General features: G+C 44.3%; 1 protein-coding gene across 18 annotated transcripts in view; it reads left to right on the forward strand.

Annotated features, from left to right (window-relative positions):
• TFDP2 (transcription factor Dp-2) overlaps positions 1–27,625 on the forward strand; it is a 172,414-nt gene that overhangs the window by 11,101 nt on the left and 133,688 nt on the right. For 12 of the 18 annotated variants that reach the window (XM_005303264.3, XM_005303265.3, XM_065556926.1 and 9 more), the window contains one exon: positions 22,608–22,690. The exons of the other annotated variants lie outside the window; for them this stretch is intronic. In XM_005303264.3, coding sequence (XP_005303321.1) covers positions 22,676–22,690 — 15 coding nt within the window. In that variant the 5' untranslated portion in view covers positions 22,608–22,675. The remainder of the gene's footprint in view (positions 1–22,607; positions 22,691–27,625) is intronic. 18 annotated transcript variants of the gene reach the window in all.

A 27,625-nucleotide genomic window follows, 5' to 3' on the forward strand; every position in this document is an offset into this window, starting at 1 on the left:
AATAACTTCTAATAGGAATTGGATACAAAAATATATTTGTAAAATTTTTAGAAACAAGATGGCAATACGCTTATTCCTATGGAAGAAAAAATTCTAGCAAACACTTGAGCAATAAAGAACCTGGTCTGAAAACCGAGACAGTTTAGCAGCATATGTGCAACAGGTGGTGTAATCCATTTAGCACTGTGCATAAATTAGTAGCTTTAAAACTGATCTACTGATTAATCAAGGAACCTTTCTGTTACCCTGCAGCCTTATGAAACCTAATCTTGTTCTACACTGGGCTGAACCCTAACTTTAATTCTAGGGATAGGTGTACATAAAATAAGTTGCATCTTTCAAAATGAATACATGCCCTGTATTGGTCAATTTTTCATATAACTAGGAGCAGTTCAACAATAACTTCAGAAAGGAAGAGTAGCATATTCAGTGTCAAATAACTTTTACATTGCAGTAAACATAAGATCTACTAGCTGCTTCACTTAAATAGATTGTTAGGAATGAATTTTTTTCTGTGATTAAAAAATAAAATAATTTTTTTTAGTGTACCCACATGATCATGTCCAAATATCATCTACTGAAATACAGTAAAAGTGATGGCTTAAATTCTAAAAAAGCAGTCCAATAACTAGAGGGCCCAGTTGCGTTATTTTGTTGTCTTGTGTGACAATTAGTATAATACTGGCATAATAACAGCACTGACCCTTGGAAGACTTTTGGTATGTGGTAGGTGGTGATGGGTGGTATTTAGGGATTCATCTGTTGGTGCTCATTTGTTTTGGAGGTAAGGTGTCTCAAGGTGCCAATCAAAAAGATTGGGAGAAAAAGAAATTAAAACTGAAGTTTGCTTAAACATGGACATAGAAATGAAATAGTCTGTTTTCCAGTGTAAGAGCTCTCTTTAGTTTCCGGAGGTGTTTGTTTAATATACTTGTTTACCTGAAGCTTCTTATGCTGTTGTCCAAAAGTTAGTCTTTAGAACAATTAATTTTAAGGGCAAATCAATTTCTGGAGAACTAAATATTGTTCTGCAGAAAAACACATGTTGTAACTTGTGTTGTCTGTTTCCAATAAATGAATTGTATATCAAAGCTCTAATATGAATGAAATTTTAGAATAGATTAGGCTTTTTAAACTACAGAGAAGATTGGGTTAGGTTGTGGTTTTTTTTTATTTATCTCACTGGATAAATCAGAATTGGACTTAGCTATCTTTTAACTAAATTAGTAATCAAACTGGATTTTGAATGTGTTCAGCGTTTGTGATCATAACTGGACTTTGTTGTTGCCCTGGTATTCCTATTGCTTAGTGTATTGTTCAGTTGTCGACTTAATTTACCACACTGCTCTCTTGTTAAAGCATGTGTAACCAAAAGGTGAATAAAAATTGTGGTGGTTGCTTTTTAGAAAGAAAAGCTTCACATTCTGGAGAAAGATCCTAAATCGCTGAGGCACATTTTCTGTGGCATAGGACTGGGCCCCTAAATCCATCTTTGTATAATATCATCAGAAACCAATGAGAAAACAAAGTCAAGTTTTACATTTTGCTATTTGTTTGATGCAAGCTGTCAAGTAGTAACTGGAATAGGAAAGAATCTACATTTTGAGACCATCTGCCTGGGTTCTTTTGTCTGAAACTGACAAGAGGTCATGGCAGATGGTGAGATCACAAAGTTTGGCTTCTTGAGCTTGACAGAATGTATTCATAAAGCTGGAAGAATACCAACTATTTTTACTGGCATAGAGGTTGGTGACAAGACTGTAGTACAGGGGTAGGCAACCTATGGCACGCGTGCCGAAGGCGGCACGTGAGCTGATTTTCAGTGGCACTCACTACTGGGTCCTGGCCACTGGTCTGGGGGCTCTGCATTTTAATTTAATTTTAAATTAAGCTTCTTAAATATTCTAAAAACCTTATTTACTTACATACAAAAATAGTTGAGTTATATATTATAGACTAATAGAAAGAGACCTTCTAAAAACGTTAAAATGTATTACTGGCATGCGAAACCTTAAATTAGAGTGAATAAATGAAGATCGGCACAGCACTTCTGAAAGGTTGCCGACCCCTGCTGTAGTAGAATTTTTTGGATAAAATCTCCTGGATCGCTAAACTTGACACAACTTAATCTCCTGAGAAATTATCAGTAATTCATTTCACTAATAAAATTATCTCTAAGCAGACTAAATATGCTTGGCAATTGCATCTCTTTCTAGCTATCTGTATATCAGATCAGAAAGGCTTTTGAATTTCACAGAAATCAAGTTGCCCATCAAATACAGAAATATTTCACTTGAGGTGAAAGCACACCCACCCATCCCCCTTGCATAGGATCCAAGACTTCGTACTTGGAATAGCGGGGGTAAGAGGTCAATGGTGGGGCTGAAGCAGGGGTTAGGAAGAGAATGGGCACCTCCATCCCAAATTTGAACATATGATGTAGGAATACAGTATAGTCTCTCCATTACTGTGGTTGTAGCCTCATGGCTACAGCCTCTCCATAGCTTATGCAGGAGTCATTTGGAATCGTTGTACCTGCACAGTCACAGATCCAGTAGTTCTTTGAGTGATTGCTCGTGTGCATTTCACACTAGGTGTGTGTGCTTACCACGTGCACCGGTGCTGGAAGTTTTCCCCATAGCAGTACCTGTAGGGGAGAACCCCTAGCAACCCCTGGAGTGGCACCACCATGGGGCGGTATAAGGGGCGCTGCGCACTCCCCCCACCCTCAGTTCCTTCTTGCCACTAGTGAAGGTGCTTTGGAACTGCTGTGCTCCAGCTCTCCGCTGTATCTTTCCCTGTTTGGACTGTCATTTAGTTTGTAGATAGTACATGTAGTTTAAAAAAATATCTATATAATAATTTTTTTTAATTTAGCATAGAAGAACCACGCCCAGGTCAGGGCATGCCCCGGGCTTTAAGTTGTGCAACACTTGTAAACGGCCTATGCCCATAAACACCTGCACACTAGCTGCTTACACTGTCTTGGGGAAACCCACGTCAGTGACCGCTGCAAAATTTGCAGATCATTTAAGCCCCAGACTAAGGAGGAGTGGGATATACAGCGCTGAGCCATATTGATGGAGTCGGCCCTGACCCTGACACCGCTATGCTGCTCTGAGTCAGCACCGAGCACTGTAGCATTGGTGCGCGGTGACCCAGCAGTGCCTTCCACCAGCCGGTACTGCTCCCCATTCATGGGACACTCTAAGAAGACGAAGGAGTGATCTTCTCTATCAAGGCACCGGGACAAGGCTGGGGGTGAGACTAGACCTGCATTGGGCAGCTCTCGATTCCCCCTGTGCCTCGCGGCCTCCGACTCAAGTAGAGCGGAGTAGCCCAGCCCACTCCGAGCCGACCGCCCCAGACGCCAGTGGCCACATACGGGTGCCCTCCACGCCGGAGGCCCTGCAGGCGGCTCGAGACGTAATGTCTCTCCTGGTACCAGCTACGCTGACCCCAAGCAGTCCCCGGTCCAGAGGCAAGCCGGTGCTCGGACTGCCACAGTCACCACCCGGGCGGTACCGCTTATGGTCAAGGGAAGGTTCCCGGTGACGCTCTCCTCGGAGTGACCACGCAGCTTGCACCCGTCTCCGTCGACCCCCATCCGATTGTCTGGTTGGGTGCTGAGCAGCAGGGAATCGAGGCAGCAGGGAATCGAGGCACCACTCCACATTGAGGGAGTGCAGGCCTTGAGATCAGAGCATGCCCCGCTGGGATTGGGACCAACTGCACCGGAGGTCGCCAACTCAGAGAAGCCACCGTAGCCCCTTGCAGTACTGATGTCGACGCCGCTCAAGCGCTTCACCCCGGTCGAGGTCCCCAGCACGGCACTGTTCCCGCAGCCCCAGGCGTAGATCGCCAGAAACCGGCCGTCGCGGATCCGCCCAATGGAGCCGTTCGCGGAGCAGACGTTACAGAAGGTACTCCCTCTCCTCTACACCGGACTCAAGGTCTCAAGCCCAGCACTGCTCATGATGGTGCTACTCATCCCCCTCCAGGGATAGCGTTAATTTGTAAACCAGCCCAACCTCCACTCGGAGCCGGCAGTCAGCGGACCAGACAAGTCCAGTGGGGCAGCCTGCCTTGACGGTGCCACAGCAAATGCAGTGGCACCAGGCTCTCTGGCCAGTGCCCTGGTACCAATGGACCCCAGTGGTGGTCCGCTCGGTAGCCTGGGCCTCGGCCTCGGAAAGACTGTCGGCCTCCCTCTCTCAACCCCCCAGGAAGGGGTCAGCAGCGGGCTCTTCTCCAGCCCCGCGCTCAGAAAGGAACCAAGTGCTGCGAACTCTGAACTGGTGGGAATGCAGAGCACCGCTCCTCCATCTTCATCCTCCCCTGATGAGGCTATCACCGCGCCTCCTCTTCCTTTTTCCCAGGAGGACACAAAAGCCCACCAAGAGCTCTTGAAAAGGGTGACCTCAAGCCTCAATTTACAGGCTGAAGAGGTGGAGGAGCCTTCGGACTCCTTCTCTGATATCCTCTCAGCCACAGCACCAGCCAGGGTGGCAAAAATCTCCACTGCCCTGTGGCAGACCCTGTCTTCCTTGCCCCCATTTCTAAGAGGGCAGAGCGGAAGTATTTTGTGCCCGCCAAGGGGCACGAATATATACCCACCCAACCCCCAACTCTCTGGTGGGAGAGGCGGTCAACCACAAGGAATGGCAAGGCCAGCCCGCTCCCATCCCTAAGAATAAGGACTCGAGGAGGCTGGACTTGTTTGGGAGACAGCTTTATTCTTTTTCCAGCTTCCAGCTGAGGGTGGCGAACCACCAAACCCTGCTGGGCAGATGTGATTTTAATTTGTGGGGCTAAATGCCAAAGTTTACTGACTCCCTCCCGGAGAGTGATAGGAAGGAGTATAAGGCCCTGGTGGAGGAGGGCACCACTGTTGGCAGAGCAGCCCTTCAGGCAGCCTCGGACGCAGCGGACATGGAGCAAAAACTATGGCCTTTGCAGTGTCCAGGCAGAGGGTGTCGTGGCTCCTCTTGTCCGGGTTGTCCAACGAGGCCTAGAGCTCCCTGCAGGACCTCCCCTTCAATGGTAAGGCCCTGTTCGTGGAGCAAACAGACGTGAAATTACGCGGTCTCAAGGACTCTCTCACGACCTTAAAGATTCTTGTCTATGTCCCAGCCCCGGCCAGGACCAAGTTCAAACCTCAGCAGGCCCCCAGCCAAGCCACCCACTCCCGATACAAACCTTCTTATAAAAAATCCAGAGACTATAAGAAGCGTCCACATCAGCAGTCTTCGCCTGCCCCCCAGCCTCTAAGGGCAAACAGGTGGGTAAGCGCCAATTTTGATGGGATGCCCAAGGACAACTTACCAGTCTGCACAGGAATCCGCCCAACCTACCCTTCTCCAACCGTCTCCGCACTTTCCTCCTGGAGTGGTCGCTACTGACCTTGGACCGATGGGTCCTGAACACCATCTACCGGGGCTATACCCTCCAATTTCTCTCTACCCCGCCTATTCACCCTCCCTCCCCGTCCTTCTTCAGAGACCCCCTCACGAGAGCCTACTCGAGCAAGAGGTGAGGCGGCTCCTTCACCTGGAAGTGGTGGAGGTAGTGTCTGCAGAGTTCTGATACAAAGGATACTACTCCTATTTCCTTATTCCGAAGGCCAAAGGGGGCCTCAGGCTCATCCTGGACCTGTGAGGCCTAAACCAGTACATGGTAAAACTCAAGTTCCGTATGGTCTCTCTGGCCTCCATCATTCCCAGCACTACCAGTTCACCGTCCTTCCGTTTGGCCTCTCAACAGCACCCAGAGTCTTCACAAAATGTATGTCTGTGCTGGCGTCGGGGAGTCCAGATCTTCCCCTACCTTGACGACTGGCTGGTCAAAGGCAGCTCCAGGTCACAGGTACAGGACCACATAACACTCCTCCTGTCCACATGCACCACTCTGGGGCTGCTGGTAAACAGCAAATCCACGTTGGTATCGGTACAACGAATAGAGTTCATTGGTGTGATTCTTGACGTGACATCTGCCAGAGCTTCCCTCCCGCTGGACAGGTTTGAAACATTGAGGGATCTCATCAGGGCGATCACAAGGTTTCCCATGACAACTGCCAGGGCATGCCTCCAACTCCGGGGTCACATAGCATACCACATACGTGCATGCTGCTATGCCAGGCTCAGAATGCGGCCCCTTCAGCTTTGGCTGACCTTGATGTTCTCGCAGTCCAGAGACAGACTGGACAAAATCCTCACTGTACCAGAGACCATACTAGCCTCCCTCCATTGGTAGTCCGCCCCGGAGAACATGCTCCGAGGGGTCCCATTTAGGAGCTGCTCCCCAACTATAGAGTTGGTGTCTGATGCGTCGGACTTGAGATGGGGAGCCCATGTGGGAGACCTCCAGACCCAAGGCCTGTAATCTGTGCAGGAACTAGGCCTGCACATAAACATCAAAGAACTCCGAGAGGTCCACCTGGTCTGCGTGGCCTTTCGCTAGTGCCTTACAGGCAGGGTAGTTGGAGTTCTCACCGACAACACGGCCTTGGTGTTCTATATCAACAAGCAGGGCGGGGCTCGCTCCTCTGCCAGGAAGTCCTCCGGCTGTGGGACTTCTGCATCACCCACAATATCAGCTTGGAAGCCCACCACTTACCGAGCATCCGGAACTCTCAAGCAGATCGCCTGAGCCGGGACTTCTCCTCCCAGCATGAGTGGTTGCTACACCCGCAGGTAGCTCACATGATCTTCCAAACATGGGGCATTCCCCAAGTGGATCTCTTTGTAACCAGGCAGAACTGCCGGTGCCCCTGGTTCTGCTACAGGAGGGGCCTGGGCAAGGGCGTGACTGATGCCTTCCTTCTGTCCTGGTCAGGTCAGCTGCTATATACCTTCCCCCCCAATTCTACTGATCAACAAGGTCCTGGAAAAAATCAAGATGCCAAGGCTCGCGTCCTCATGATTGCCCTGGCATGGCCCAGACAACACTGGTACGGGACTCTTATGAACTTGTCCATTACTCCCCTGTGGCTGCTACCAACCCACCCAGACCTTCTCTCTCAGGACCAAGGTCATCTCCTCCTCCTCAACTTTGCAGCCCTCCACCTCACGGCGTGGTTGCTCAATGGTTAGGCCAAGAGGAAAGAACCTGCTCGGAGGGCGTCTAGCCAGTCCTCTTGGAAAGCAGGAGGCCCGCCACATGTCAGGCTTACCTGGCAAAATGGTCAAGGTTCTCTCAGTGAGCCACCGATTGCGGTGTCTCACCAGTGGCTGCCCCACTCTAGCTTATACTGGATTACCTCCTTCATCTCAGAGCCCAAGGCCTAACACCCTCGTCCATCAAAGTGCATCTGGCAGCCATATCAGCCTTCCACCCGCCCGTCCAGGGCCACCCAGTATTTTCTAATGCCATGGCCAATCGATTTCTTAAGGGCTTGGATCGCCTCTTTCTTTGTTAGGCTCTGGTTCCACAGGGGGACCTGAACTTGGTTCTGGCCAGGCTGACAGGGCCTCCATTTGAGCTGCTTGCCACATGCTTCTGGTCCCACCTTTCATGGAAAGTTAGCCTTCCTTGTGGCAATCACGTCTGCTAGGAGGGTCTCGGAGCTCCAGACCCTGACCCCCGAACTCCCATATATGGTATTTCATAAAGATAAGGTCCAGCTCCGCCCACACCCTTCATTCCTCCCCAAGTTGGTCTCTGGCTCTCATGATAGGCGGGACATTTTTCTTCCGGTGCTCTGTCCCAAGCCTCACGGGTCTAGTGAGGAGCGCCGCTTCCACTTGCTAGATGTGAGACGGGCCCTGGCTTTTTACCTGGAACAAACAAAACCATTCAGGAAGTCTTCACAGCTTTTCATTGCCATGGCCAAACGCATGCAAGGTCAGCCGATCTCCACTCAGCAGCTCTCCAGCCGGATCACTTAATGTATCCGTACTTGTTAGGACCAGGCGGGAGTTCCCCCGCCACCAATTATGAGAGCGCACTCGACAAGGATGCAAGCCTTGTCTGCTGCCTTTCTGGCTCACGTCCCTATTCAGGACATTTGTAGGGCTGCTACATGGTCATAGGTCCATGCGTTCACCTCGCACTATACGATAGTCTCCCAGACCAGGGAGGATGCTGGGTTCAGCAGGGCAATGCTCCATCCTGAACGTCTGAACTCCTACCCACCTCCATCAGATATAGTTTGGGAATCACCTATTGTGGAATACACATGAGCAATCACGCGAAGAAGAAAAGACAGTTACCTTTTCCATAACTGGTGTTCTTCAAGATGTGTTGCTCATGTCCATTCCACATCCTGCCTTCCTTCCCCACTGTCGGAGCTTTCTGGCAAGAAGGAACTGAGGATGGGGGGAGCGCGCAGCACCCCTTATACCGTGCCATGGTGGCGCCACTCCAGGGGTCGCTAGGGCGCTCCCCTACTGGTTCTGCTAGGGGAAAAAATTCCGGCACCAGTGCACCTGGCAAGCACATTACACCTATTGTGGAATGGACATGAGCAACACATCTCGAAGAACACCAGTTACGGAAAAGGTAACTGTCTTTTCCGCCTCCAAACTTTCACCAATGTTCTCTTCTCTTTATTGTCCTATGAGGCCTTTGCAGAGCCCCCACTTTGCAGTGGGCGGAGTGTATAGAAGTGCTCTGACATGGTAGTTTGGGTTTTATGTATGCAGCCTTCCCCTTCTCCCCCAAAACAACAACATATATCTAATACAAGTTCATGGTTCAGAGGACTTTGGATCGATCCTTTGCACTTGGGTTGAAATTTATCCCTGATGAAGAAATTATTGAATTTTAAATTTGAGTTTCGTACAGACCCCAAACATATAGGAATAAAATGTAGAAAGATGTCCGCATTAGTTTTTAATTGAGTTTTGTTTACCCATCTTATTTAGTTTATGAAGTGAACTTAGTAATGTTTTTGCCATGTTCGTTTCTAAATCTTCTCATAATTTGAGCTGTGACTTAAAACTTAATATGCCAGCATTCTGAATTGTTGATTGTAAGGGACTATCACTGATGAACAAAAATTTTTGGTTTCAAAAATTTTGTGCTAAACTGATCATATTAAATGCTGTTTGTTTTCTGTTACATCACCACAAAGGCTGTTTTCCTTTTATTTACAAAGTTAATTGTCTATTAGCGTACCAGTGGTTGTGGTGCTATTTTGGCAGGAAATCTAAGTTGAGGTCATTCCTGATATTAAATGACTCCCAATATCAAATCAAGTCTGAGATTTCCCATGCTTTAAAATGAAGCACTTAAACAATAGAACTATGTATATACATATTCCTTTTCCTTTACAATTGATACCTTCTATTGTTTAAGCCAGGTAACTTTTAAAAATCTAGGTTTATTTTTCATCATTTATAGTGATTACTCATTGCTTTTCTCTCAGTTTGAGCAGTGAAAATAGACTAGTTTTATATTTGTTGCTTTCAATTCCTGGATTTGGTGCACTAGCACATGGCTGAAGCATTTGTGTTGCAAATACTACAAGGGAATGTTTGTTAAACTGTTGGAATTAATGTGTATTAAATGGCCAAAAAACTTCATTAATGCAGAGTTAAGGTTGCCTGGTGATAGCTTGTGCCCTTTAAGAATATTGAATTCAGCAAAATTCAAACTTCTAAAAATGAGGAAGTACAGAGTTAGGGTAAATGCCATACAACCTTAACTGTGCCCCCTTGGAGCTGGCAGTAGCCTTTGGGAATTATGTGCATGCTCTCAGCTGCATTCGCTGAGTTAGGTGTAGCTGTATTGCATAGTGCAGGAATTAACTGGGGCAGCTTAGAAGAGCTGTGATTGTGATAGGTGATCCGGGATTCGCCTGAAGAATGTCATAGAACTGTGGTGATTGTGATATGAGGAAATCTGGGTCTGAGTGTGTCCCCCGATGTGTGTTATCAAAGCAAAGATGTGCACGTGTACCTTGAGTGTCCAGGCTGCATCATTTCAATACAGAATTGTGTAGATAGTGTTAGTACCAAGGCACTGGGATCTTCTTGCCATGAGTATTGTCAGTAATGAGGTGGGATATGAGAACAGTCTGTGGATTTAGTGATGGGTAGGGGGAAAGTATAGGTTCGGGTGATATCCTGTGTGCAAGCGTCATGGGGTTGTAAAACAGTATAAAGTAGTTAAATTATATGAGTGTGGTATTCTGTTGGGGGAGTAGACTAAGGGTACGTCTACAGTACGAAATTATTTTGAAATTATTCTATTCAAATTTTCGGAAGCGATTTTATACATTCAGTCTTGTGTGTCCCCACTAAAGTGCATGTATTCGGCGGAGTGCGTCCACAGTACCGAGGCTAGCATCGAATGTCCGAGCGGTGCACTATCCCACAGTTCACGCAGTCCCCGCCGCCCATTGGAATTCTGGGTTAAACTCCCAGTGCATGATGGGGCAAATACATTCTCGCGGGTGTTTCTGGGTGTGTGTTGTCAGTCGGTCGTTCCTCCCTCCGTGAAAGCTACAGCAGACAATAATTTCACGCCTTTTTGGCGTGCAGGCACCATACTGCTTTCACCAGACGGTGAAGTATGGTGGTCTGCTTCTCTCCTGGTACTATGAATCCACCTCGCATTTCCTCTCATCTTTCTATGTAATCTCTAGAAGTATCTACTCTTTCTCTTCCTCATCGACCGCTTCCGCTGCCAACTCTGCTCGGCCATCATGAACCGAGCATCACGGCTTCTGCCGCCAGCTCTGCTCTCCTGCTCTTGCCACGCTACCGAGCTTCTCCATGTTGTCTGTCCTGGGCTCCCGCCTCCGTGAAAGTTACAGAAGACAACCATTTCCCGCCTTTTTTCGGCTATCATGAACCGAACAGCACCTCTTCCGCTGCCACTCTGCTCTCCTACGTTTCGCGCCCTTTTCCCAGGATTAGCCGTGCAGTCGCCATAGCGTGGCAAGCATGGAGCCGGCTCAGATCTCTGCTGCAGTTTTGACCATTGTAAATACCTCACGCATTATCCAGCAGTTTGTGCAGTACCTGCAAAACCAGGCGAGGAAGCAACGACAGCGCGATTACTATGCTGATGAGGACATGGATACAGACGTTCCTAGAAGCACAGCATGTGGCGATTGGGAGATCATGGACCCGGCGTTGGGCCAGGTTCATGCCATGGAACACAGATTCTGGGCCACAGACTGGTGGGACTGCATAGTGTTGCAGGTATGGGATGATTCCCAGTGGCTGCGAAACTTTCGTATGTATAGGGCCACTTTCATGGAACTTTGTGATTTGCTGTCCCCTGCCCTGAAGCATAAAGACACCAAAAGGAGAGCAGCCCTCACGGCTGAGAAGCGAGTGGCCATAGCCCTGTGGAAGCTTGCAACGCCCAACAACTACCGGTCAGTCAGAAATCAGTTTGGAGTGGGCAAATCTACTGTCGGGGCTGCTGTGCTGCAAGTAGCCAATGCAATCATTGACCAGCTGCTATCGAGGGTAGTGACTTTGGGAAATATGCAGACCATTTTGGATGGCTTTAATGTGCTGGGGTTCCCTAACTGCGGCGGGGTGATAGACGGAATGCATATCCCTGTTTTGGCATCAGAACACCGGGGCAGGCCAGTACGTAAACCGCAAGGGGTACTTTTCAATGGTGCTGCAAACACTGGTGGATCACAAGGGACATTTCACCAACATCAACATGGGATGGCCGGGATAGGTGCATGACGCTCGCATTTTCAGGAATTCTGGTCTGTTTGAACAGCTGCAGGAAGGGACTTACTTCCCAGACCAGAAAATTACCGTTGGGGATGTTGAAATGCATATAGTTATCCTCGGGGACCCAGCCTACCCCTTAATGCCATGGCTCATGAAGCTGTACACAGGTAGCCTGGACATTAGTAAGGAGCAGCTCAACTATAGGCTGAGTAAGTGCAGAATGGTGGTAGAATGTGCTTTTGGACGTTTGAAAGCGTGCTGGCACAGTTTACTGACTCAGTTACACCTCAGCACAACCAATATTCCAATTGCTGCTTGTTGTGTGCTCCACAATATCTGAGAGAGTAAAGGGGAGACGTTTATGGCGGGGTGGGAGGTTGAGGCAACTCGCCTGACGGCCAATTTCGCATAGTCAGACAACAGGGCGATTAGAAGAGCGCAGCAGGGCGCGCTGCACATCAGAGAAGCTTTGAAAGCCAGTTTCATGACTGGCCAGGGTACGGTGTGACAGTTGTTTGTTTCTCTTGAAGTTACCCGCCCCCTATCTATCTATCTATCTGGACATAAAGTCACAATTGTTTAAAAAACATTCTTTATTATTTGTTGCACAACACATTGAGAGAAATCAGAAGGTAGACTGAGGGGGGCGGTATTGGGTTAGGAGGTGGAGGAGGAGGGAAGGACAAGTCCAGAAACCAAATCAAAAGTTTGCGTATGCCAGTTTCTGCTGCTTGTGCAATCCTCTGGGGTTGAGTGTATAGGTCCCCATAGCCGCTTCCCCCTCCGTGTTCTTGGGTGTCTGGGTGAGGAGGCTGTGGAACTTGGGGAGCAGGGAGGGCAGTTATACAGGGGCTGCAGCGGCAGTCTGTGGTCTTGCTGCCTTTCCTGCATTAGATCCACCATACAGCGGAGCATGTCAGTTTGCTCCCCCATGAGCTTGACCCATAGCATCCTGCCTGCTTTCATCGTGCACGTCCCTCCTCTCTTCGTGTTCATTTAATGCTTTACAGGACTCCACAATTGTTTGCCTCCACGCATTCAGCGGGGCCCTATCAGTGTGGGAGGGCTGCATGAGCTCGGTGAACATGTCGTCCCGAGTTTATTTTTTCTGCCTTCTAATCTGGACCAGCCTCTAGGATGGAGCAGATAGGGGCCGCGTTGAAACATTTGCACCTGCGGGATGAGAAAAAGGGAGGGTAGTATTTTAAAAGATACATTTTAGAGAACAAAGGGGACAGTCTTTCTCAGTGAAACAGGCAATTTATAGTACACAGCACATGTTCTTTCTGTACAAGGTCGCATTTTGCCTCTTATACTGAAGTGCCTGCCACTTTGGCGTGAGTAAGCCATCACACGCAGCCGAGCAACAGAATTCAGCTTGCAGGCAGCCATGGTAAGCCTTAGGGGCACGCAGGGTTCTGCTTCTTCCGCATTCATTTCAATGCTTTCAAACTGCTCTCTCCCAGCACTGATGCCGCAACTACACAGCCATGGCAGCGTGTTGTGGCAGCGCTTTAACGTTGCTAGTGAAGACATACCCTTAGAGTGCATAACTGGAGAAGCAAACTCTTTTTCAAATAACATTTTAATTTGATATCCCCCCCCCCCCAAAGCACTGGTGGGTGCCATGTACTCAGTTGTGGTGACCTTGGTGCGATGATCTGAGTGCTGGTTTGATCTCAAATTTGGATCACTGACCATACACCACGACCCCATGTGGTGCACCAAATTTCAAGTGCATCTGATTAACAGTATGGATTTCAGAGCACTTAGAACAGCTGAGCTTTATACAGGAATTTGGTCCGAACCTTAACTGTAGCAGAGCTGTAGTACTACTATAATCTAGGAAATGCTTCTGATGGTCTTATATTTTTGTTACAAAAATAAGATTTGGGGGAAGTTTTGACTGGATAGTATTTAAGATATAGCAGGAATAGTGTTCAATAATCCACTTGTATGGTTTCTTAAAATCATCCCAGCAATAAATTTAGATTGGACAGAATTATAGCCAATCTGAGGTTTGATCCATCATCTCTAGGGCTGCAGATTTGTCATGGCATTTTTTATCAAAAATTCCAGAACAGTCATGATAAATTTACTCAAAATTAATGGGTTAAGGAGAAATGATGTGTAAAGTCGCAGGTATGAAAATTCAAATATCTGTACTTCCGTAAATATATAATATTCCTTCCCTCTACAAGCACAGGTGAGACACAAAGGAATCTTTTAATTATTTTAATTTGGTCTTAACAATAATGATGTGAAATGAAGTGATACCCTTTTAAAAATAGAACTAGAGGAAATGACATGCATATGGTGCATGGTACAGTTATATATTTAAGTTTATTCTGGCATAAGATGTTGTAAATGGAAATGTTTTATACCTTGGTAGAACACTGGTCATCCAGAAGTACATTTTTGTATGCAGAAAATGATCTTTCTGCATCAGCACTATTTACTGGCACAGTCAAGCACTAGACAGCAATCACGGCAAGTGTTTGCAATCTTGTTTCAGGTTTCTCCCAAACTGATAAAAGTTATTTTGATTTTCATGGACAGTTTTGATGTAAGCATGGTATTCATGCAGTTCTACACTATTCTCTTCAAAAAGTGTATTAGCCTCAGATACTTCTCTCTCAGGTATGATGAGATATTTTGTTTGATTTGGGTCACATACTAGACAAGCATTGAAAAATGTTGCTACAGGCTAAGTAGAGGCGGCAGTAGAGTTGCACTGCATGTATGTTTCAACTTTTTCAGCGCTATTAAGGAGTGTAGGGTTACCATATTCAAACATTTTAAAAAGAGGACACTCCACGGGCCCCGCCCCAACCCCACCCCTTCTCCGCCTCCATTCCAACCCCTTCCCCAAAGTCCCTGCCCCAACTCTGCCCCCTCCTCTGAGCACCCCACATTCCCCCTCCTCCCTCCCGCTCTGATCTTGGTTGGGGGTTGCTAAGTGCTTCCCTGCTCCCCACTCGCCCCACAGCCCCTATGCCCTTGCCTGCCCTGCTCCCCACTCGCCCTGCAGCCTCTGCACCCCCCCGCCCCTGCAGCCTCTGTGCCCCCTGCTCCCCACTCGCCCTGCAGCCTCTGCACCCCCCCCGCCCCTGCAGCCTCTGTGCCCCCTGCACCCCCCCGCCCCTGCAGCCTCTGTGCCCCCCCGCCGCCTCTGTGCCCCCTGCTCCCCACTCGCCCTGCAGCCTCTGCACCCCCCCCGCCCCTGCAGCCTCTGTGCCCCCTGCACCCCCCCGCCCCTGCAGCCTCTGTGCCCCCCCCGCCCCTGCAGCCTCTGTGCCCCCCCCGCCCCTGCAGCCTCTATATATACACACACACACACACACCGCCTGCCCTGCTCCCCCCGCTCACCCGGCAGAGGGAGAAATGCAGGCTCCACGTGGAATCAAACACAGCCGCGCTGCTCTGTGGGGTAGGAGGGAGCGGGGGAGGGGGAGGGACTCTGGCTGCTAGAGGCCCTAGTGGCTGCGAGCTGCTTTCAATCAGGCCAGGCGTCCAATCAGCCGCGCCGCACTCCACATAAGGGGAAGGGGGAAATCCCGGACATTTCTACTTGATTAGAAATCCCCCCCTGGATGGCCATTTAACACTGAAAAAGACGGACATGTCCGGGGAAACCCGGACAGATGGTAACCCTAAAGGAGTGCGTCTTTGCCCACTACATGCTCACATTTGTTGATACTGCTCTTCACTCACATGCATGTACTTGGTCACCATATGTGAACATATCACAGGTTCTTCATGAATGGTAGGCAGTTCATACCTCTGCAAGATACTCAGCTGTTTAAGGACTTCTAGTAACTGGCACAAATAGATGACATCTGCAACGCACAAACTACTTCAGTGATTGCTCTCTTCTTTGAAAAAGGAAATGTAGTCCTCTGTGTGAGCTAAGTGGAAACACAATGTTAAACCCGCTGTTCCAGCACGTTATAACTGGACTATTTCCTTCATCTTCCAAGTCCATACCGAAGCAAGCTTTACATGCAGGGCAGGCTGTAAATGCTTGTTTCACAATGACAACCATGTCATTTCCTTTTTCGAGGTTTTTATGCCACACGTCAACAACCAGGTTTAGGTGAGCAACACATGTCACATGCACTTTTATGCTATGCTCTGCTCCCAGGCCTTTTTCATTATGTTGCGTTGTCTGATACAACAGCAGTGATCTGGTCAAAGGAAACTTTGTATTTATCCAGTGTTTCCCATGTTGCTTAGTTAATAGTCCTAAAGTTCAGAGTCCAACAGAAGTACACTTAATTTCAATTCATGTTTACACTGTGGTTTGCTGAAAACAGCCAATATGTTGATTTTCTACATCTGTGGTCTCAAGTGACAATGCCGATTCTATCCCAAATCTTTAGCTTTTCTTTTATTTTCTCTTACGCAATTTTCAAATACTCTTGGAAAATAGAATTTCCATAGATGGCTCTAACTTGGTATGATTCCAACGTTTTTCAGGTTACACTGTAAATACTCCTTTGGGGTACATTGTTAGGGGCTTTTGGTGGCAGATTTGCTGAACAGAGCTTCGGTAAGCTTTAAATGTTCAGTCTGTCTATGAAGTTGCTCCTCTGTTTCCTCAAACATCTGACAAAGTTTCTTGCACTTCTTGTTCTCTGCTCTCTTCAGATTTCAAGACCTCTATTTTACGTTTGTGGGATGCTGTCTCCAAATGTCTATCTCAGCTTGCCTGATTGTAAATTACCTGGTACTCAATATGTTGGGGAAAAAAATAAATCTCCACTTTTATTAAACTACTTTTGAGATATGGTGAAGATTGGTCCCTTGCACTTGTGTGATATTTTACGTTATCGACACCATAATTTCAGACTAAATCCTTTGTTTGCAAAGTAGCATTGTGCTTGCAGTATTGTTAAGGAAGGGAGCTGACTTGTCAACAATAAATTATGTAATACATAATTTGTTGCATTTTTGAGTTGTGCAAATTAACTGTTACATAATTTGTTCATTTATGAAAAACACAATTTTTAGTAGGCAAGTTCAATGCACTTGATTAGTGTTTCCAGACTTTTTTCACTAAGGTGAGCCACCAACTATATGTTGTCTTTTGTGTGTGTGTGTGTGTGTGTGTGTGTGTGTGTGTTCAACCCACCTGTGATCAAAATTCATGGGTAGGGTGGTGGTTGCTAGGCCAGTGTCTTTCTCCTCCTTGTCCTGCAGAAACAATGGGTTATATATAAAATAACATGCATCCTATTACCTTACTCAACTAACAAAATGGCCTCTTGTCTAATAAGGTACTGCTTACATGAAGCTCTTTTCAAAGAGATTATTCAACCAGCATGGCTGAGACCCTCCTTTCATAAGATCAAGCCCGCTGGCAACCTGTTTCCCCAGATGAAGGATGCATGGGCATCTCTCTGCACCCCTAGCTATATTAGACCAGTTCTTTGTTTCCCGCCCCTCCACCCCCCGTTCACTGTTTCTGTTAATTTCTTGTCCTGAAGTCCCCGCCGTCTTTGTTAGCATTTGACTCAGAATGCAAATAGACTTCCCTCATAAGACATGGAATACACTGTGGTCAGCCAGGGAGATAAGTGTCTGTCCCTTCTCCTGTCTGGTGGAACCTGTTTTAAGACATGTTAGTCTGGGTGACCTGCCTTTAACTACAAGGCTTTAAGAACATGGTTTCCAGTGTATACATCTCATTATATATTATTCACACATACATTTTTGCAAGATTATGATGACCAGCGTGACACAGACTTTCAGTAGAGACCTTACAAGACATTTTTTGGTCAACTGGTATGTAAATACCAGACCCAGGGGATCCCTGTAACCTTTATGCACACTTGTGCCCTCTGCCAGTTGGCATCAAGAGATCCTTGGGTCACAGCAAACTCACACACATTTGTATAAACATTCTTCTCCACTGACACTGTGTCACACGCTTTATACTGCACAGTCAAGGTCTCAGAAGAAGTGAAGCAGCAGAGGTTTCCTGTGGGTTTTGGACTGGATTCACCACCCCAAGCTACAGGCTGGGGTGACTGTAGAACGCTTTAAAGTATTGCTCTGTAACTGCCCCATGTAGACCCTGCTGGCAAACTAGGTACCTTTTAGTTCATGCCAGCAGAGTCTACACAGGGCAGCTAGACCACAGTGCCTTAGGGTGTTGTACAACTTGCCCTCCTAGTTACCAGTGTAGACTCCAGAACCCAGGTAGATCCAGGGGTTGTAATGAAGTGAGGCCAGGGGGACCAGCCCCCTTCTTTCTCCATCATGGAAGAAGAGAGGGTGAGGGGCGGAAATTTGCTGTTACTGGGGGAGGGGCAAAGAGATAGGAGGGTTAAGTGAGGGAAGCTACTGAGACTGGGCAGCTGGTGCTCTGTACTATCCTCCCACTCCTTGGTGGCTTTGTGTCAAGTTTTACTGGATGGAAAGTCAAATTCTATTACATTCATAAAAACAGTATTTAAATTTTTTTATTAAATAAAATTACCTTAACACTACTAGATAATGTAAAAATGTTTATCAAAACCAGTTTTACATTTAAAACTGGTTAAACAAAAGAAGTATATGTAGGTGATGAATTCAGCTGATTGTTTCTGGTCATCGTGTTCTTCAAGTTGGAACTAGTAGATCTCACTGTCTCACATCCAGTTTGTATTCATAGACTGGAAAAAGAAAACAAGCTTTCATGCTTTATTTCAACTCCCAATCGGTGTCTCAACTTTGAACAAACTGTCATTGAACTGAAAAAGCTGAATAATAAGCTGAAATAGATAAAATATTCTCTCTGTACCTGAAGAAGAGGCTACTGCTGTCCAAAGCTGGTTTAGCACTTCAGCAACCTCTTGTTCCAGGTGCTTAGGCAGTGATTTTCACCAGTTCAGTGGTTTTAACTTTCTTTAAAACTTAGCAGCAAATACATACTCCTAAATATTTTTTTTTGTATATAATTTAAATGATTTGAATATATTATAGTAAAATTAGGCCTTAACATGCATTTATCAATTTCAAATTTTAAAGAGGCTTATTTTTTAAAAAAAAACCTGTATTTAAATAAATATCTAATTTAAATCTAATTTTGTAAATTTTTAAAATCAATTTTATATTTTTATCAACCTTGCTGTGTGTCAGTAGTAATCTGTAATCAGTTTGAATTTTTTCTTTGTAGTGGCCTCTAATTTTAGAACTATTTCTTGATAAAACTGCTTGAAAATTTTCAGAGGTGACTTGGGGTAGTAGTCGCCTATATGTGGGAGCTCAATACTTATTTCAGGTAATGTTCAGTACGGCATAGTTTATTCCATGAGAGTGAGTGTGTGTATGTGTATATATAGCCTCTTCATGATCCTGCCTGTGCCACTAATGCAATCTACATGATGGAAGCTTCTCGAAGTGATGCCTGGCAGAGGAGCACTTGCGCGCCCTCTCCTATCCCTTACTATTCAAATGTTCTGAGGGCGAGGCTATAAAAGGAAACATGGTACCTGCAACACCAGATGGAAATTAAACTCGCTGGATCTGATGGAACCTGGAGCTTTTTTTCTGGTCCTTGGATAGGTTTTTATTTTTATATATATATATATATATTTTAGTATAGTTGTTCTTCCATTATAGTTTTACTGATAAGTGGTGGTGTTAGAGTGAGGAGGAGTAGTTATTTTTAATATAGGGAAGGCTTGTTCCCTGCAGGATGACTGATCTAAAAAAAAAGAAAGTGGATTTTAAGATGTGCTTTTCTGTCTGGCAGTTTTCTGACTTTGGACAATGATGTGAAGTAACTAGCATGTCTTGGCAAAGGCTATCTGCTCTAGGTTTATATCTAGAGCATGCAAGGAGAGACAGAACAGACTTCAGACACTCTTATTTCAGGAAGCCCTATTAGATAAGCCTCTCAGATTTGAGAAGGTGGAGCATGAAGAATAAATAGTTGTATCTGCTCCATTTTAAGCATCTGACCACTTTAAGGTGTCTCAGACGACTGGAATTGGCACCAGAATACCTCTCTGTGCTCTGGCGGTCAGCATTAGATCTGCTCGAGGCTCCTAAGGTATCATTTGTGGTTCTGAGGAAGAAGGCTGCTGCTAAGACAACCACTGTTAGGGACAGATCTCATACAGGTGATTCATTGGATCCATGGGATTTGGATCTGTTCTCCTCTGTTCCTAGACAAAAGTCAAGATTGCTTCCACAAGGCAAACCTTGCCTAACATCTGAAGTTGCAAATACTAGGATTTTCTTGGAGCCAAAGATGTCTAAAGGCATTGAGACTGGTATAGACAGTAGTATTGGCTTTACCACCAATATCAGAACCGAGAAAGACTTATTAATGTCCACCACAGGGAAATGAGTCTTCTCATTTGGATCCAGAGGCTCTCTTATGGAGAGAGAGAGAGGTTCTGATAGTTATTTCTTGGGCCTCTATTCCTGAGAAGAGGGGCAGGTCAGAGGACAATTTTGTCTTTTTTTTCCTCCAGAGTTATTGTTGCCTCTTCCCAAGATTCCAAAGGAATCCCTGGGCAAATCTTTTTCTCCCGTGGGACCTACATGTTCTTGGATTCTGATGCTGTCTCAAAAAAATAAAATAAAAAATCTGTTATGGATCTGAGATCGGATCTGCAATCAGAAAAGGATCAGAACAACCCAAAGAGCCACTTAGGTTTCAACCACTTAGGTCAGGATTTATTCCATCTCATGGACCTTTTGGACCTCCTCATCCTATGGGCATGTTTCCAGACTGGGGTACTGACAGGAATGGTATCATTGGGCTTCATAGCCATATTGGGCCCCGTATAAGACATTTATGGGATCTCCCCAGGATGGCTGATGTAGAAATGTGCCTGTTTCCAAAGATCAGATCAAGACCTCTGGGATCCAGTAGCTACAAATAAATCTGCTACTCCTACTGTAGTATCGGATACCTTGTCAAAGGAAGATGAGGAAGTAGTTGAGCGCATGGAACAGCAGCAGTCAGAGAATGAGATTCAGACAGATTCTTCCCAGAATGAAAATGTGGGCATAATTTCATCTTCAGAATATACTCTCCAGTTCCACAACCTTGATCATATACCTTTGTTAGTTACCTTCTGCGACCGTGGAGGAAGCATCACATCCTGTTTCTGATATTTTGAGAGCTCCCTCAAAAAATAGAGTATTTTTGCCTACTTTGGATGATCTTTTACAACCTACAAAAAGCTATTTGGGCCACTCCAGCTTCCTGTCAACCTATATCTGAAAAAGCTGATGAACTTTACCAGTTACCACATAAGGGGTTATTTTCTTACTCATCCCATTCCAGTTTCTTTAGTGGTAGCAGCTGTGAGCAACAGGTACAGTGGAAGCCAAGCACATTTTACACCCTACGACAGGGAGGGAAAGAAGTTGGATACCTTAGGGAGGAAGATGTTTTGTTTGGCTGGTATTAGGATAACTAATAGCAGGCTGCTGTGTCCTATTACAAATTTTGTTTAAGGGATAAGAGGACCACTTATAGAATGCTCTTAGAGCTTCTTTTGATGCTTTGGATTCTGGTGTTTGAGCTTTATCATATACTGTCACATTGAGAAGATATGCTTGTTAAAAGTTGAGGACCTTCTGCTTTGAGGGTGACTGACTTCTCAGTAATAAAACTGATCTTTTGGAGACTTTTTTTTTTTAAAGACAAGATTGACTGCTCATTCTCTTTGTCTTCTTTTGGAAGTAGAATATAATCAATCTACTTTTTCATTTAGGTATCAGAGGCAATTCTGTACTCCTCCATCGTCTCGGTATTTTATTTGTCACATAGGCATCAACAGCCTGCTTCCTCTCAGACCCAGCAGAAGAAAGTAATTTCAATCTCAAATAAAGTCAAAGTAGTCTTCAGCTTCTATATCATCATTGAATTGGAGATCTCAGATTTGACATGAGACTCAAGTGTGGCCAATCAATGGGCATTAGTTTTTCCTACCCTTTTGTTTGGAGACCATCTGACTCATTTTGCAAGCCATTGGAATCTGATAACATCCAACAAATTGGTATTCTCCAAATCATTCAATGAGTGGGAATATTCAGAGGCATTCAAAGAAAAAATATGAAGGTTGGTTACTTATAACCAGAGTTCTTTTGAGGTGATTTTCCCCCCCCCCCCGTTTTTGTTTTTAATTCACACCCCCTGCCCTCCTTCCTTTCTTTCTGAGTCTTTACAGATAGTTTATCTGAGACAACAGTGGAAGGAACGGAGGTGGTAGAGGGCACTGTGTGCCCCCTTTTTATAGCCTCACTCTCAGAATGTTTGCAAATAGGGACAGGAGGAGTGGAAGGGGGCATGCGAGCATTTCAACAGGCACTGCTTGGAGAAGGTTCCACAGTCTAGAGTAGACTACATTGGCAGGCATGTTCCCATGAGTGTGACTATTCCAGTTATAAGTAAGTATCCTTCATTTCTTAAAGACCTGAAAATGATGAGAGAACACTGAGTTTGTACTCTTTCTTGCTGGGACTTACAAAGAAGGCCTGAAAAAAAATGCCGCAAGCATGTTTTGCTCTCTTTAATGTGAAATCTGGAATCTCAAGTCTTTTCTCTGCTGTTTTTGCTGGAAGTCCTTGGGTGGCCTACAGAACATTTATCAGTTATGGAGAGAATTCATTCAGTTCCAGTTTAGGGTTAGTGTGCACCAACTATAACCAATTCAGGAGTTTTGGTTTCAACACTTACTAATAGGATAGCCTGCTCCTTTAGTAGTAGTAGTTAGTATAGTTAGGCCCTTATGATATACTTGGTACCTCTTTACCGTTAATAACTATCCTAAACTGTGTTACATTCCCAGTGGTCTTGCAAAATGTGACTCCAGGTGATGCTTAGTCCGTCTCTGAAAATTATCACCACCCAAGACACCCATTTACAGTCTGTGGGGTAATGCATTAAATTAGTGATGTACTTCAGGAATCAATTTTAATTATATATGGTGTTAAAATCTGTCTTTTTAACAGGATGTACATTTTGAAGATGAAAAAGGATAACTTATGGTTTTACAGAATATAAAGAAATATTGTCTGACATGACGGCGAAAAATGTAAGTATTATAAGCCAAAGGTCTACCAGTTACTCTGGCCTTTTGAATTTGGCCAGGGATTAATTGTGATATTAGTGTGAATTATAGTACATGGGTGTTGTGTGTATGAGAACCCCCTATTGCGACAGTATAAACACTTCCCCAGTATTTTAAAAATATTTATCATCTTTCACAGCCCATAGGAGAATTAGCTTGATTAGTTAATAGGTTTTTCTCAGCTTTTGTGCTACCTGTTAACAGAAATGTTAAGTCTAAGAAATAAGTATTGCATTTATTTCTGAAAAATGATGGGCTTGATGGTCCATTTTTTTGGGAGTGAGTTCTATAGACTATGTCCATCTCCTATGAAAGTTCTATCTTCTGTGCACAAGTCCTGTCCAACTGATTGACTGTTTAAATGTTTTAGTTGAATATAACTGTCATGGGAATTTAGGGTTATGGAGTTCAAATCTTGCTGTTTTTCTTCCTTCATCCAACCTTTCCTTTTAGTTCCTACAGCTGAAAAACTTCCTCCAGGCTTTGTCTCGCATCTTGATTATTGCAACCTCCTTCCTGTGATATTCCTAACACCCACATCTTCCTCTTTTGGTTCATACAAAATGCAGTTGCCAAGCTTCTTTGCCCCAGATGTTTCACCATGTCATTCTTGTTTTGCATATCCCCACTGACACTTCAGTTTTCCATTGCATCAAATTCAAGTTTGTTGTCCTCACCTTTAAGGTCCTTCATATAACTCTCCCCCTCCCTGTTTAATTTCATTTTGTGTTGGGCCTCCTGCCCATTTCTTTCCCTCTGTCAGTGATGCGAGCCTTGAACACCCTTGTCTGCTTCCTTACTCATGGAACACCCTTTCTGAACTGATTTGTAAGGCTACTGCTCCCTCCTCCTTCAAATCTCTCGTGAGGTATGTGCCATACCACCTCCCCATCCACAAGACAAAATCAGACAAATAATTGATTCTTGTTTAATTTTAAGGGGGGGATATTTTCTAGTGAGCTAGAACCATTAAATTATTCCTATGTAACTGAGCTTTGATTGCCAGTTAAGTCCAGCTACTTCAACATGGTTGCAATTGCTACTCTACACACTCCACAAACGTTAGTCTGTGGTAAACCTACCGATGTTTGCACCCTGGAACAGATCTATGGAGCGCCTAGATACTAGCATTTATGATCCTATTAGTCAACTCAAGTTAACTGATAATCAGTTAACTCAGGCTAAAATAGAATCGCAAACTTCAGTCTAGACACATCCCAAGTTACAGTTACAGTCTTGTTTTAAGTTAATTTGTAAGCTCTTTGGGATAAAGACAATCTCTGTTTCGTTGTGCAGCATAGTGGGAATTAATCCTGAATGGGGCATCTGGGCATTAGTGCAATACGAATAAGAAAAGTACAAACAATTTGTTCTTTGTAGGTCACATCTAATTGGCAGATCCCTGACCATGTACTGTTGTATGAATTTGATTGTTACAGTTACATAAAGAGACCATGTTGGAGGAGGAAAAATCCTAGGAAACACTTTCTGGAAGATGCTACTACCTAGTTTAAATTTTTTAATCCTGAGCATATAACTCTTCTGAGACTTGAAGATGAACTTAGAAATAGGACTATATTTTACACAAATTTGTATACTGCTATCCCTCAAATTAATTGTTTTGCCATTTGAAATGGAGCAGATACTTCTGCCATAGACTTTGTACATCAGACTTCAGCTCACAACAAATGATTGAGTTGAGTTATAATGGTAATAGTAACTGAGGAATCCTAATAATTTGCACAGTATTGTAGGAAACTACCTCAAGTAGCTGTTCTGTTAATTTTAATGCTTTGTACGAATACAAAATGAACATCAGTCATTGTGTTTATTTTAATGTATAATCTTTACCAGAGCCACTTATTATAACTTTTTGCTTCTGGAATTACTCTAGAATCTTTGCCTCAACAAAGAGGTGTATAGTAGGCATTTCTAAACAAAGTGTACTTAAGTGAACAAACAAATTTTTGCATACAAGCCAAGCTCTGATTGCTACAATTAAAAATAATTCTCATTATATAAATATCTAAGGCCTGGTCTACTCTTAAAAGTTTTGTCAGCATAACTATGTAGGATAGTGTTTCTTTTAAAAAAAAATTTTTTTTTTTTTTAAATCACATCCCTAACAGGCATACTGTGCTGGCAAAAGCCTAATGCAAGATGCAGTTATATTGACAAAAAAGTGCTTTTGCATCATAGTTTATTTAGTTGGGGAAGCTGGTAGTAAGTTATACCAGTGAAAGAACTCTTTTACTGGTGTAAACTGCATCTCCATCGGAGGGTTTGCTGGTGTAGCTATACCAAGATCAGTATACAAGCAAACCCTTTCTGTTGTAGACAAGGCCTAAGATACACTTCAAAGTGTATCATTAATTCTGGTAATAGAATCCGTTTCAAATTAGTCACTCTGGTAAAATTCCATGTCAAGTACTGAGAAGGTGCAAGAAATTGCCTTTCAGACTACAGAAGTGTCAACTGAATACAGTTAATTCTTCATGAGGTGTTGTACCCCCTGTCTGAAAGGTATAAATTAACTGTCTACACAGCCTACGGCATTTTTTTTAGCTCGTCAGGTGCATTCTAAACTTCTTTTTACCTGGATTTGTAGAATTACTGAAACTAGTTAAATTGTAATTAAAAAAAAAAACCTGTAACCTAGAAAGGGGAAAATGAGGTGTTTTTGTTTTGCTGCTTGATGATATATAAAACATTTTTTCAGTATATATATTTGCCCTTTAAACATTTCTAGTTCTTGTTCCCAATTGCTAGGTACAAAAATCATAGGTGGCCATTCACTTTCACAATATGCATTGTTTCATTTTATTCATAAGGTGCAACATAAATGTTCAGCATTTGTTGTGGAAATTATTAACAAGAAATTTGTCATAACACAGATTAATTTAATCCTATATCTTCACAAGTAGAAGAAACTGAGTGACTTAAAACGCGTCAGACGTTGAAATTCTTGCCAAAGGTGAACAGAATATTATTTTCAAAATGTTTTAAAATATTGGCTACGAAAGAAAATTTTCTAATTTTCCGTGTGACAATTCCGTTTTGAAAGTAGGCTTATCTTCAATTTATGTAGATTTTCTTTGTCAATCTTCTCTGCTTGTTGGAGTTACACATTCTTGTTCAATATAGTTTATATCTTCCTGAGCTAGGGTGTGGCACAGCTAAAACTGCAATCTTTAACCACAAGGCTATGAAACACTTGACTGAAGGGAAACTGTATCTACTTTGTTCAGCTTTTAAATATATATCCAAAACCTGCAAGCACTTAATTTTTAGAGAGAGTGTGTGGAGCATTCCTACCCTGGATTGGTTGCCAATCTTTTCTTTTTTTGGGGTTGTTCCAGTTTTTGGTTAGTTTGGGTGTGCTGAAGGGAGACATTCCCACATGCCCCTCTTCTGTAGACGTGTACCAAAATGACTTGGATCTTGTAAAAACATCATAATGAAACATAATGTGCTCGTATTTTGATGCAATATTGTGATGTTGCACCAAACTGCCATTCTTTTTAACTTAATAACATGACAGCTTGAACAAACTCAGGTTCGTTTAGGCCTGCCACTTCTCTTAACTTTGAATCTTGTCTAAGGGTACGTCTATACTTACCTCCGGGTTCGGTGGTAAGCAATCGATCTTCTGGGATCGATTTATTGCGTCTTGTCTAGACGCGATAAATCGATCCCGGAAATGCTCGCCGTCAACACCGGTACTCCTGCTCTGCGAGAGGACTACGCGGAATCGATGGGGGAGCCTGCCTGCCTGCCGCGTGTGGACCCGCGGTAAGTACCTTGTAGTTCGAACTAAGGTACTTCGACCTCAGCTACGTTATTCACGTAGCTGAAGTTGCGTATCTTAGTTCGAACTGGGGGGTTAGTGTAGACCAGCCCTAAGATTCAGTTGGGTCTTCGCTAGGCTGTTTTTAAACCTTTGGTGTACAGGCTACTTCCAAATAGAGTTATGTCTGCAGGGATTAAAGCTTGAGCTGAGACGAGCATATCTATTTCACTGGATGCTTTGTTTAGTGGTGAAAGTTAGTGTCACTGTTGTATTGAATGTACTGTATACACTTCTTATATTGCTAACCTTCTGCTATAACTTTAAATCTTTTCAGTCCTTACAATAGAGAACAAAAACCTGAGACACTTCCTTTTACATTTTTACATATAGTTGTCTCTTTTTCTTACCTTAACTTTGTTTAAACTGTGTTGTCACCCTCCCCATTGCATGGTCAGAGAATGAAAAATTAAATGTTTGAACTTTAGTACAGGAAAAATCTTCAGTTCAAATCTTAATAAAAAATTATATGTAGCTTTCAATGTTCCATCTAAGCACAATGATGAACCAACAGGGAAAAAAGTACAATTGCAAAGCTGAAGTTGAAAACTTAAAAGCATCTGCAAATCAAGATGTTCTCACTAAAAGCGCCCAGACTAACTATAACTCTTGCCTCTCTCCTCCTCACAATGCTGCTAGCTCTTATGTCTTATACTGTTATAGTGCCGCTCATCCCACTGTCTTCCCCTTTGCAGACAGCTCCAGTCTCCTTACCCAGCAATTCCTCCCCACCACTGTGCTTCCAGTTACCAGGGGTCCTGTGGAAAACTGTCTTTATTTACATAATCGCATACTATCATAATGCATAGATACAAAAGGGTCAAATTAACGTTGCACAGACAACCTTAATTCTGACATTTCCTAACTTTTGAGTGCTAGAATTTGCAACCTGAAAGCTCTTTTAATGTAGTTTTTTTGGATGTAACATTTTTGTTGAAAAAAATCATTTCAGCCTGTGGACCCATATTGACTCCCCGACATGGGTCTTCATCGGGATTGGGATCTTTAGCTCCACAACATGGTCCCCTACCACTTGAGCTAACAGAGCAACT

The sequence above is a fragment of the Chrysemys picta genome, chromosome 9, assembly GCF_011386835.1.
Source record: "Chrysemys picta bellii isolate R12L10 chromosome 9, ASM1138683v2, whole genome shotgun sequence".
In the NCBI taxonomy this organism is placed as follows: Eukaryota; Metazoa; Chordata; order Testudines; family Emydidae; genus Chrysemys; species Chrysemys picta.